The sequence below is a fragment of the Diplotaxodon limnothrissa genome, linkage group LG7, assembly GCF_057381915.1.
Source record: "Diplotaxodon limnothrissa isolate DT_005_m linkage group LG7, D_limnothrissa_male_GT1.1, whole genome shotgun sequence".
Lineage (NCBI taxonomy): Eukaryota > Metazoa > Chordata > Actinopteri > Cichliformes > Cichlidae > Diplotaxodon > Diplotaxodon limnothrissa.
This window is the reverse complement of record NC_140602.1, coordinates 12,296,116-12,310,029: the sequence shown is the minus strand read 5'-3', so window position 1 is coordinate 12,310,029 and position 13,914 is coordinate 12,296,116. Positions and strand designations below refer to the sequence as shown.

Below are 13,914 nucleotides of genomic sequence, written 5' to 3'. Positions count from 1 at the left end.
CGTCTGTGCAGATGAAATGATACCTTTAAAAACGTCTTGTAATACAACTTGTTGTCGCGGCTGTAAGACACGAGTTAATGCTGCAGTTTTTTGCTGCTCTGAGCTGGTTTTTAATAAATATTAATACATTTGTTCTGTTAACATAAACTTTGCTTTGGACTAACCCCACAGTGTTTTTATAACTCCCTCAGTTTTTAGTATTTAATCTTTACTGTCATGAATATTTATGTATGTTAATGCTATGTGAGCATTTTTTCTGAAGTCATCTGCTTCAGCAATAAAATCTGGTATTTCTTTTGGAGTTTGATGCACTGAATCCCAATATGTCAGTTAAGTTGACCTTTCTTTTCTTTTGATAAGAAAGAAAAGACATTTGTCATTTATCACTGCTGAACATTGTGTGGATGAGTTTTAATCATACATTCTAAGCTCCGGTTTCTTCGTGTTTCACCTTTTTTCATTGTGTAAAAATATTAAAAAGTTCTATATAGAGCAGACTTAATTTTAACACATATTGGGATATTCAAGCTCAGTTCACATAAACAAAAGTAAAACTAAAAACTCAGCTGAATTATTCATTTTTAGAACCCAGTCTGCAAGACCAGGTTATGATGTCATATCTAGGTGGGATGTTCATACTTGATACAGTTTCTGTTCACCTCGGCCCAATTTCATAAAAATTGGATGACTAGTTTAGAGAGAGTGGCCATCTGAAAATTGGCTTATACCCCAGATATGTTAATAATTTCTGGTTTCAATTTGGAACGTTTAGTCTTAGAACTGACATAGCTGCATTTTGACTGTAATAATAAAAATTTTGGAGCCTGGAGCCTATCCCAGCTGCCATAGAGGGTGAGGCAGGCTACACCTGGACAGGTCACCAGTCTGTCACGTGGGCAACAGCCTAAGTAGAGCAGTCTACACCTCCTTCCCAGCCACCTCCTCCAGCGTGTCCTGGGCCTGCCCTGCGGTCTCCTCCCAGTGGGACTTGGCTGTAACACCTCACCCAGGACGCGCTCAAGAGACATCCTTGTGAGATTTCCAAACCACCTCAACTAGCTCCTTTTGATGTGGTGGTGTAATGACTATACTCTGAGCCCCTCTCGGACGGCTCAACTCCTCGCCCTATGTCCAAGTTAAAGGCCAGCCATCCTTCGGAGAAAGCTAATTTTCGCTGCTTGTATCCGCCATCTCATTCTTTCAATCACCACTCAAACCTCATGACCATAGGTGAGGGTGGGGACGTAGATCAAATGGTAAATTGAAAGCTTTGCTTTTGCGCCCAGCTCTCCCTTCACCACAACAGACTGGTACAGCGTCCGCATCACTGCAGCTGTAGCATCAGTCCTGTCTGTTGATCTTCCGCTCATTTCTCCCCTCACTCGTGAACAAGAGCCTGAGATATTTAAACTCCTCCACTTGGAGCAGCTACTTGTCCGTGACCCTGAGTGGCCACTCCACCCTTTTCTGTGTGAGGACCATGGCCTCAGACTTGGAGGTCACCACCTGATGACCATCAGCCAAAAGCAGAGATGAGATTCTGAGACTGCTGGAGTGAAAACCTTCTGCCTCTTGGCTACACCTAGAAGTTCTGTCCATAAAAATTATGAATATAATCAGTGACACAGTGCAGCCCTGGCAGAGTCAAACACCCAGATAAGGATCAAATGGCTTGTAGTAATGGGCCAGACACCCCATACTCCCGAAGCACCGACAACATAATAGTCCAAATGACATCAATAGTATACAGCTTTGTGATATAATGGAAAAAAGCTTGTTAACTTTTTTCAGGAGTTGTCCAACTTCTTTCAGGTCAACTCTACTTCAAAATGACTAATGAGTCAATAATTTCTCCTGACACAGAGGATTCTGCTGTTTCACTGATGTGTTAGACCATTTCCTGCTTTTGACATTTCTGATTGCTGTTTGCTCATAATTTGCTCAGAAAATTGCTCCTTGATGTCTTCTGAAATTTATCGAATCTTCTTGAGAAATTCAGTGTCGAGGGCGCTTAATTTTGTCAACCACCATCGGCTTTGAGTGATGCTTTTCAAATGTTTTTCACATTGAAGTATGCTATTAGCACAAGACAAGAAGGACTCTAATTAGTGTATAGCAGTGGCGTTTACTGGAGTTTGCATAGTCTTCTCCAACCTTTGCGTGTGTGTGTGCATTGGGACTGTTTGTTTTCCTCCAGCCTGCAGGCGTGCAGCATATCAGCTCAATTATCTTTACTGTCCTATAGTGATTAATTCAATCGCTGCCGGGCATGAAGAACAACAGAAAACAAAGAATACAAAACTAATTTTCTATGCAAATGCTACTACTTTGAGGTAAAACCAGCCCAGTGGATTGCTTTCAGACAACTTGATGTCCAAAACAATCTTATTATTAGCATATATGTTTATTGATTGCACGTCTTTCACGAGTTAATAATGAAAAAGTGCGTATTCTACTATTAGTTCTCCATCAGCAGCTCAAGTTCTAGATAATATTTGACCCAGCAGTCTTGCTGTGTGACCCCGGATTTAGCTCTCTGAAAACATAATCAACAGCATTCTTCACATTCAGCACACACTCTCTGCCGAGCCCACGTTTGTAGCATAGGTCAGAGGATGAATATCATACACAAAAGAGCCGTTACACAACATCAGACCCCTGCAGTAAAGTCATCTTGGCAGTTAGTCAACGCTGTTAAAGTCTGCATGCATACTGTGAGCGGACATGTTGTGTGAAGTATGCCGTACTCTATGTTAAGCAGACATTGGTAAAACTGTTTGAGTAAAGCCTGTGTTAAAAGGCAAAAATCAAGTTAAGTAATGTTTGTAATAGTTTAAAGTATGTTCTCAGACATATAAGGTCAAAGCTACTTTTAGTGAAGTGGATTCTTTTTCTCCAGATGAATTTAGTGAGGATGATGTAATGCAGTTTTACTGCACGGATAAAATGTAACTGTCAGTGACTCAGACAAAAAATGTTTGAATGTTCTCATAAAGTTATATAAAATCAATCTAATATGTTCATGTAAATCTGTGTAATAACAGAAATGTCATGTATTCCTGTTGCTAATCATTAGCCAAATTCTAATTATTTGCTTCTCATGTACACTTACTCATTTAATGGCTCAATCATATGGAGCAGTTTGGGGTTCATTGTCATGTCAGCAAAGATGCAGAGATGCAACCAGCTCTGCACACTGAGCGGCAACCTCTCCATCACTGAGAGTCTGTTGTGTTGTTCTCGGCTCCATATTTAACCTCAGGCTCACTTAAGTCTTGCTTTCAGTCCTGAACTCTCACCCTAAAAGGCAAACAGCCTTTCACTTCTGATACCCTAAGACTCTAAAATAGTCTTCTGTCCCACCACTAATATTTAATAAGATTTTAAGGCCCACCTACAACCCCTAGCTGTCATTTCAGTCCATCGCTTCACATATTTTATGTCACATCTTTTTTTTTTTACTTCTGCATTTAGAAGAGCTTATCCAGTTCACGCTGAGTGAGAGGCAGGGTATACCATGGTTAAGCTGCCAGTTCATCACAGGACTTACTTAGAGACACAGATAACAATTCACATCACACTGACATTCAATTTAGAATCACCCTTTAAACTAACAAGCAGGTCTCTCCACTGTGGGAGAAAACAAGAGGATACAGAGGAAAGCCAGATGCATATGCACGCAAGGTAACCAGCCAGTAGGGTCGCACCCAGGACCTTCTTTATTTGATATACTGATTTATTTACTTATAAGTCATCCAGTTATGTTTGTTTTACTTTCATTGAGCTTTGTGTTGCATCATTTCATTTTAAGATTGTTTTTAGCCCACGCCATAAAACACTGATGGGGTATTGTCGTCAACATACTGTGACCAGCGGGCGGTAGTTTGTGCAAGTCTGTGAGTGCAATAACTTGAGAATGAGAACTAAAAATCCTTAACAAGTTTAAATCTTAGTGACCTTGACCTCAAGGTCAACTTCAAAGTTTTCTGAAAATCTTGTGAATGTGATAAAATGAGAGTGAGGCGATGTAGGATTCTGAAACTGACACCATAGGTGTATCTACTAGAAGGCTGAGAGGCAGCGTCGGCAGCTTCTAGTATTTTTTAGATACATTATCATGTTTATGTGGTTTTCATGCTTTCCCTTTACAATACGTATTACATACGTTTTTGTATACTTGTATAGTACCGTTAATACTTGTGCCTGAGAGCTCTCCGGGGCTCTTGGATCTGTATCCTCCTGTTTTCTCCATGCTTGTTAGTTTAAAGGGTGATTCTGTTCCTAAATGTGCTATAATAATAAAAGTGACTTGACTTGATGTTGATGCCGGTCAAGTCAAATCAAATCCAGCCACTGACCGATTAGCTAAGATCTGAGTGATAACAATTTCTGGCATTGTCATTAAGACAAACATGAATTTTAGACACTTCTGTATTATTAATTTAATATGTTTTTTAGTGTTCTAAATCAGAATCAGAATCAGAAAGGGTTTTATTGCCAAATGTTGAGCAGGTTTACAACATTGGGAAATTGCTGCGGTACTTAGTGCAAAACGTACTGTCAGTCTTAAATAAACTTAAAAATTAAAATTAAAAGTGCTAAGAAGGTAGATATATACATGAATGCAGGTGGTGATCAGTGCAAAAATGGAATGATGCAGTGAACACAGTGTAGGGTCATGTGTTTGTGGTGCGAACAGTCATATGGTTATTGTTCATGAGTCCAGCAGCAGAGGAGAAGAAACTGTTCTTATGGCGAGAGGTTCTGGTCTGAATGGACCGGAGCCTCCTGCCTGAGGGGAGCAGGTCAAACAGACTGTGTCCAGGGTGAGAAGGGTCACCCCGGAATCTAACCTAAGCCAATGATGTACATTTACTATGTTCTCTAATTGTAGCAAAAATAAAAAAGTAGGCATATTCTTCAATGTAACTTTATTTATACAGCACTTTGGCAACAGCGGGAAGAAAAAACTCCCTTTTAACAGGAAGAAACTTCCAGCAGAGCCAGGCTCAGGGAGGGGCGTTTACAGCACAAGTGTGCTTTTATAAACTCCAACAAGAGAGAGAAAAAAGGGCCAAAACAGCATCAGTGTTATTTCAGCCTTCATACATCCTCTCTGGTGAGCTGCTGTGTTCGATCTCTTTTCATTAATTTTCAATTTAAGGAATGTCGTGATGGAGAGGTCAGAATATGTTTTGTCTGAGCCTCAGTGGAAGACCACTTATGGGTAGTTACAGCAGGCATGGTGTGCCACAGGCGTTGTCTAGTCAACCTTCCACCACCCATTATGCTGCAATGAGTCACTCACACCCCATGCCTGATTTCATTTACTGGCTCACGTGTGAAAATCTCTCTCATTTCCTTTCCACGTGAACCTCTCATGTGAGAGGAAACATTTTCTCAACTTAATCACCCATCTTATATTAGATCAAAGCGTTATCAGCCCTGTCCTCCAGACATGAATAGCCTTTGTGTAGTATGAGGTTAATAAAGGCTCAAATGAGCAAATATATTCTTGAGCTGTAGAATCACGCAGATTAAAATGTTTTCAATCAAACTAAGAGCCATTTTATGAGCTGCAGGACAGTCCTGTACTGAATTTGATATCATGCATTATCATGCTTCTGTGTCATAAGATAATAGAGAGAGTGAAGCAGACGTCACTTTAATAAACTACCTGCTGGTGAAATCTGCCATGTTCGTGTCAGTTAACTGACAGATGAGGCTATTGGGTCCTGTAACTGTCTCTCATTATTCTCATGAGCATATTTTACACATCAAACAGCAACTTTACCACGTGCCACAATTAAACTCTGCTGTGCTGTTTGAATGAGCTTGAAAACAAGCAAATAAGCTCTGAAAATCTGCGATACAACATGTAAAAGACTATGTTTGTGTGCATTGGGTTTTAGATTTCAGAGATGAAATGCCACTAAATGCTAACATGAAACAGCACAAAGTGCTGTTGAACTCTGCTTTCACTGCTCTCTCTGCTTTCACTGCTGGGGGTAAATTATGGTTGGTGTGTGTAAACTTCCAGGCCTTATTTGGAAAGGTGCCGAGCAGCGCAGCACTGCAGGAGGTCCTTAAACCTTTGTGGGAGAGCTTGGCAAATCCAAAAGGGCACAAGTAAAGGGATAGCTGGCATTTTTTGAACAGTTAACACTTAAAAAAAAAAATTAATATTTAACAACAACAAAAAAAAAAAGCTCATTGAGCACTTCAGTCTTACAGTCCATACATGCCAGACCCCCCGGAGCAAACATTTTATTAGGAATTTAAAAGTTATTCTCACATTTACAAAGCCTTTAACACCACAAGAGTCCAGGTGAAACCCTTTCTAAGCTAAACGGGGGGCGTTAAGCTTGTGGTGCTTTATATGCTTTATTTTCCTCATAGATAGATAGATAGATAGATAGATAGATAGATAGATAGATAGATAGATAGATAGATAGATAGATAGATAGATAGATAGATAGATAGATAAAATGGCCAAGAATTGTCTCATTTCATACACTTGCCTATACTGGTATACACTTTTTTAGGTACTATGAGAGGAGAATTAATCCTGGGCTAGCATTAGCTGAATTAATAAGTTTCAGTTCACATAAATAGAGTAGCGGCTCAATCAGATTATAAAGGAAACTTCTGCTATAAAACTAACCGTTTACTTCTGCTTCTCGTGGCTCCAGCCACCTTTAAATCAGGCTTTTAAATTGCTGCCTATTTTTTCCCATCTCCATTTCAATATGAATATTGCTAGAATAAACCGATATAAATACCAAGCCCTCCAAGCACTGTAGACTAAACGTGATCAAAATGCAGTTTAAGCCTCTCTAAACCCTTCTCTGTCTCTGTGAAAGCAGTCAGCCAGATACTGTTTGCTCCTTTCCAATGAATCCAAATGGTTCCATGCATTACTGTCTCACAGAATTCATGTGTGGGTTTGTAACATTTACAACTGGGTCCACCTTCTCCTTACATTTTATTTCTTTGTTTACCAGATCATTGAACTTGCTGGCCTCCTAGTCCATGTCGATTTCCCAGTAATGAAATAAGACCTGCTTGCCTTTAATAAGGCAAAAGAAAATTACATTGTGTTACTGCATTGATCAGGTATGTCTCTTCAAAATGTGCCTCCAGCTAACCTGGAAAAAAAATAAAAACACTTGTTGGATTTCTGAGGGTGACTAGGAGTTAAAAATAAAAATGTATGGATTAGATGCTCAATTTATTTATTTTATTTTGTTGTTTCTTTTTCTTTGTTGTCACAGTGACAGAGACACACTGATTATCTGCGAACACAGCTAATCCTGTCCACTTAATTTTATTTTGTGGGGGGTCTGCAATTTTTGCAAAGGAATTTTAAACCATGCTCTACATACTTTTGAGGTATGCTCACTTCCAGAGGTAGCTGTGTGACTTTGACTTCAAGCAGTCAGTCAGGGTTCAGTGCTTTAGCTACTATTTGACCAAATGCTAGAAGGCAGGAGTCCAAGCAGTTTTTGAGATTTCTGAGACCATTAGCTGCCAAACTTATGGGCAGCTGGACAAACCTTTTTCTACAATAATATAAAGAATCACAGCTGGAGTCTTCTAGATAAAAATATGATTAACATATGTGATTTGTGCAATCCACGTTTATATAAGTAGACACGACACCGGTACGCAGTCATCAGCTCAGCATCACTGATGTGTAGAAAAAGTACATCCCAGAGTACATCTCCTCAAACTCTAAAGTAGTTTCTCCACAGTAGCTTGATCTCCAGCAGTGATCACTGAACCTGAAAGACAGAGGGGTAAACACGAGCCTCCTTATGAGGTGAATCACAATTTCTAATACAACATGGCGAAGGCGGTCGTATCAGTTCAAGGTCAGTGGCTGGTTTTGGGTTCCAGAGCCTGTTTTTAATGCAGGCTGTAAACACTGCTTTAGACCACCTTCTATTTTAACAGTAAATAAAGGAGGGTAATGAAGGATTCAGTTTTAGGAACATTAAACATTAAATATTAAATATTGAATTAAGGGCAGTCATTTAACTAAACCTGCAGCATCTGTCACAAACTACTCCACCCCTATTCTCCAAGCTGAAACCTTCTTGTGATCTAATGCATCCCTCTGAACACTATGGGGGGATTGTGTTTTTCAAACCTTGGCACCAAAGTTTTGGAACAATTTACCGCTCACTCTTTGTGCCCTTGACTCTGTGGCATCCTTAAAAAATAGCTTCAAACTCATCTATTCAGACAGTCTCTGCACAGAAATATTTACAAAACGCAATTCAGCATAAGTGAAATAGCATATAATCAGGCTACTTATGTTCAGAAAATGGCCTGCATTTGTATAGCGCTTTACTCAGTCACTTCACACTACATTCAGTCATTCACACACACATTCACACACTGGTGATGGCAAGCTACATCGTAGCCACAGCTGCCCTGGGGCGCACTGACAGAGGCGAGGCTGCCGGACACTGGCGCCACCGGGCCCTCTGACCACCACCAGTAGGCAAACATGGGGTTAGTATCTTGCCCAAGGATATTTGGCATGCAGCTAGGAGGCAACCACCGACCTTCTGATTAGTAGCTGACCTGCTCTGCCACCTGAGCTACAGCCACCGCCAATGGTCACAATAGTCAAAAGTATAATAGCATAATCTTTAATAAGTCAAAAATAAACTATATATACTGGATAAAATGCTAAAACCCCACAGGTGAACATGTGCATTCAGTTAGCAAAATGAGTTACTAGAAGTATGGTGTACTTTTTTCTATATTTATATATCTGCTAAAGAACACAAATTTTGGACATATATTAACGTGGACAATTGCATTGTAAATGCACACACAGTGCACTGGTAGCCTCATGTTGTCCTGTTGCATGGGCTCAGATAATATTAGTGTTTTCTGCAGCTGATGTGATAGCATCAAGTGAAGCTGTGAAACACTTTCAGCACCTTCACATGTTTGTGCCTTGAAGTTTTCGGGTTGATGTAAAGGCAGAAAAAGATCTGATGAGCAGCTGCAAAATATCTAACATCTAAAGACTACAACGACCCTGAACAACAACAAAAAATCACTTTATTCATAAGAACAGTTTATGATTTTACTGTTGTTGAAACTCTACTGCTTCAAGTGGCATGAGCTGCATGCTGGTCGAATTTTAATCCAAAAACATGTAAGACATTATAGGTAGCACTTAGTAAGAATCCGATACCCAAAGTGCATATTCATGATGTATGGTCAGCTCTTTGTAATGTGCATGAAATGCACTAAAAGGCTCTTCAAAACCCCTTTGGTGGCTTTTTTGGAACAAAAAACACTTGGATGCAAAATGTTTGCCACATATCCAAAGAACTTGTTGCTGTTTAAACATTCCAAAGCTGTTTCCTCAGTCAATGGCATGACAAGTGGTTACACAGTGCATGCTTTTTAGCTACACTTTTCTCCTTTTTGTAAAAGTTTCACTTCCCTCTAAGTGTCATTGCTCAAGAGACACATCATTTCAGCCCGAGTAAAGCTGCAAGCTGCTCTCACAGGTGAAACATTTTGTCAGGCTTCTGTTCTGTCTAAGCCCTGCTGTAAAGACCTTGAGGGGTCAGAGACTGTGACAAGGTCCTGCAGGGCCTAGACTGCTCCAGTCTTGGTTTGTTAACCTCTGCCTTGTTTCTGTCAAATTCTTCATACACAAGAACAGAAAGTAGGGAGAGCAGCACCAGCTATCTGCCATTTGCCCTCCTCTGCTGCTCCCTTAATAGCCTCAAAGATGGACATCTTCCCAGCACCTGACAGATGAGGCTAAAGGCGAGCGCAGGAGAATGCATATGTCTGCTACCTAATCTCTAGGGTCAGACCAAGTTCACTGGAGCAGGCTAGAAACAAATTAGAGTATTTCTTCAGGGGAAGTGGTCTGCTGGTTGCAGAGTGGAATCTGCAGATTATCATGGAAAAAACGAATGGGTGTGAATTGAAGAAGGGTGTTTCTACAACAACATAATCTGAGTAGATTAGATCTGCACACTTTTCACGATACTCTATTAAACACCCGGTTAAGAAATGCGCCTAAAGAAATGCACCTGATGGACATTTTAATCTGATTGAAGCCAAGAGTTTTCTTCTCTGTGTCAGAGACAAAGAATCCACATACTTGCACAAATGAGGATGTTATTCTGGACAAGCTTTTGTCAGACACGTTGCCGGGTGTGTGATAGCCCCCAGGCTTTCTCACTTACTTCCTGATTATTTTTGTGTCTGCTTCGATCGGGGCAGTGGTTCAGTGAGTAAACAACTGGCTGAACTTAGTTGAAGGTGCGCACGCTTGTTTCCAGGCAAACTGATTTAATAGAACATGGTGTTGATATAGGTGATGCTGAGCCTATCACGCTGGGTTTCTGTAGGGAGTCTCCATAGAAGTGCAAAGTACTAGACGCAGACAGGGTATTAGTATAAATTCTTCATCTATTTGGGCTTCTCCCTGCTTTTTATGAAGTAAGAAATATTCCTTTTCTCTCCCAATGATGACAGACTCTGTGGGGCCAGCTGAACGTATCTGTAAGCTCGATCTTCTTAAGGGTTACTGGCAGGTTCCTTGTTCTAAGAGTCAGAGAAGCATGTGATTTGTAACATCAGGGCTATTTTCAAAGGATTTTTCACATCATGTAATATTTTCAAAGACCTATCTTGAGAAGACATCTGTAAAGATTGTGGCTTATAGGAATGGGTCAAAGTAAAACTTGAATGTGTTTTATAAGCTCGAAGTTAATGGCATTGGATGTACTGTGTCCTAAATAGATTTGCAAAGGATGTTTTGCCAGTATTCTTTCAAGGGGACATGAAATGAGTCAGCTATGTTTAAGTTAAATAATAGAGGTGAATCATTTCTAGGCTTCAACCCTGTCACTGCTGGTGATTTTACTTGCACTACATCACAGACTTTAATATACAACAAAAGGTTTTGAAAAGTATATGCATCCATTCATTGCACGAATTGTCCAGCTATCATACTTTTGTGCCTGTATTGGCATAAAGCATCAAGATATCCACAGTCTATTTCTTAAGACATGGATAGGAAACCCATGCCCTCTTTCTCACCCTGTCTGGGATGAATCCAGGCTTCCAGGATGATATTATTAAGTTCAAGTTGTAGTATTTCCCATTAGTGTTTGCATTATATTGCTTTCACAAATTTGTCAATTTAATACATTTGCAAATAAATACAAATATTTTTGGATAACAGTCCATTTCATATATGAGAGACCTCAGAAATTATGAAAAACCTTCTTTTCCTTTGTTCTACTTGTAGCAGTGGTTTAAGTGGTCTAATAATGGTCCAAGAATAAATATATCAAGCAGCCTATATCTTCTTAGGCCATCATTAGACCATAATTTTGACTGTGATTGTGACTCGTTGAGCCTATGCTTTGATACACACTTTTGGCCAATTATTTGGTATAGCTAGTGCAGTGTGAGAAAAGTGAACTGGTGGGATTAAGCAAAAATTAAAAGTCGATGTGTTCATGTGGATGTGGAAGCTGTACAAAAAACTGCAAATCTATTCTTGAATAACTGCAACAATCCAGGTCTCAAACAATCATAACACGAAGTGTGATGTGCTGTTAAGTTGTGAGACAGTTTTGAGACATGGGTGTGAATGTTTTAGCCGAGTATCCACCAGAATAGACTTTGCTGATCTCAAGTACACACAGGATCCTCACTCATTTTGGGGTGAGCAGGAATCAATAACTGTAAAACAAACAAGCGCAATAGAAAATCTTTCTGCACATGGTTTATTTAAAATTCTTATAACTTCATACAAACAGTATATTTCAGGGACTGACTTACAGTCAAACAACCAAACATAAAGATATAAAACACTTTGACAAAAAACCACTTTATTCAGTTGTTCGTTTACAGTGTTTAGACTTGAATAAATAGAAATATTACGCGTCACTTCCAAGAATTAATTAACGGATTTAGCACTTTTCAGCCACTTTTTTCAGGAGAAGAAACTTTCACTCTAATCATGAGAAATGATCTTTGGCATATACATAATAAGTAAAGGCACATTTAGTTTGTGCATAGAATTTCTTTGGATCTGAAGCCACATCTGAAAAAATCTTGTAAAACACACATACACTGCAAACACAATTCATACATCGCTGCACACTTTTGGATTTTAAATGGCAAGAGGCTGGATGAAGAATGACACTATGTTAACTTAAGTGCAGTTAAAGTGCAGAAAGCATCTGTAACCTCTGTGAAATTGTTTTGTGCCCATGTTCTCTGAAGCATAACAGCTTTTACCTTTTTATAGAGTTTTTTTTTAACACACATGCGACACGCGGTAATGTTTCACTGACAGATATCCACCTGATGGAGTCTCCTCTTCTTTTGTCACATTTCCACTAAAACGACTCAGTCCGTCTCCTGGCAAACACTGCAGACATGCTTTTCACTATGCCCTTCAACCTTAGAGGCTTCTTCGTGGTTAGCTTGGCATCCTTCAATCTGTCCACCAGGCCGTGAAAGACCATGAGGACACTGTGGTAGTTCTCGGCGGCTGACACCTCATAGAACTGGCAGTCTGTGTTGAGAGCCAGCAGCCGGCCCTCTTCGCTCGTCACTGTCCGTCTGTGGTGCAGGTCCCTTTTGTTACCCACAATCACTATGGGTACTTTGTCTGCACTCAGGCAGTCCTTGGTGGATTTGATAGTCTGAATGAGCCTGCTAACTGTGTTGAAACTGGCCCTGTCGCAGATGCTGTAGACCAGAACAAAGCCATCGGCCCATCGCACCTTCTTCTCAAAGAGTGACGAGTCTGCAGAGAAATCCTGCAAAACCACACACTGAAGTTCATATTAAGCAACAGTTGGAGGCAGAAAGCAACAAAGTACATTTGTCCTAGCATTTTATATTTTTGTACAAAAACAAGACAGTCAGTCATTTTAAATTTTTATTTTGTGATACTCCATTTCTAGGACTTACAGACACGAGCTTATAGATATTTAGTTTTTTATTTATTGCTATCATGACCAGCTCACACATTCAAAATGTTCTTCGAACTTTAAGATAATTTTAAAAATAATATTAGAATAAAAGGAACAGCCTACTTTTACTTTTAATATATTTACCTTATACCAGCACTAATACCTTTGCTTTTACTTAGACTGGGATTTCTTTTAAATTTTTAAACACTATATATCAAGAAACGGGAGTTTTTAAATAGAAAAATTAGAATTAGTAACAACATATTGAAGTTCTTACCTGAGAATAATGTGAATCCCAAATATTGAGAGTGACCGCCCTCCCATCTACTATGAAGCTGTGGCTGTAGATTGATTCTGCAAGACACAAAAGATAGTTTAGGAGATGTTTAAGGCATCAATGCATCAAAGTTAGCAATAAATAAATAAAATAAAGAGTGGGCACTTACCAATATCTCCATACTCTCCAATGAATCTCCGAGTTAACAGGCGGACAGTCAGCGCTAAAAAGACACAAACTTTAGTTCACTGTGTGGAAAAGAGACGTAAGTGTAACCTCTCATCTCCACTGAAAATGTGTTTGTTTGTTTTTTACCTGATTTCCCAACGCTCTCCATCCCCATAACAACAATGTTGGCATCCATATTCAATGAAACAGCTGTATTGTGCCTCTCTGAGGAGGCTGCTGCTGTGCCACTGCTGCCGTCTGACAGCAGTTATTATACGGCAGACAGGTGGGCGGGGTAAACAAACCCCAACCACTTCCACCCCCCACACCACCACCATCAACAACAACAGCAGTAACTTAATGATGTCTCCCTCACGTGGTTCCTCGCTTGCGTCTCTCCTGTGGAGTGCGCTGAAGCAGAGGGAGTAAAGTCCAAAATGGTTCTGTCATTACGTCAGATAACCTCATTTCCACTGTATGCCA

At 39.9% G+C, this 13,914-nt stretch overlaps 1 protein-coding gene across 1 annotated transcript; it reads right to left on the bottom strand.

The window, feature by feature from the left end:
* Nucleotides 1-12,404: 12,404 nt before the first annotated feature.
* LOC146627851 (ras-related and estrogen-regulated growth inhibitor-like protein A) lies at nucleotides 12,405-13,627 on the bottom strand. Its single transcript, XM_085357401.1, has 4 exons — nucleotides 13,579-13,627; nucleotides 13,433-13,486; nucleotides 13,264-13,340; nucleotides 12,405-12,830 (listed from the first exon to the last, which is right to left on the bottom strand). Exons 1-4 carry the CDS (start codon nucleotides 13,625-13,627, stop codon nucleotides 12,405-12,407), a joined length of 606 nt encoding a protein of 201 aa, XP_085213527.1.
* Nucleotides 13,628-13,914: the final 287 nt, after the last annotated feature.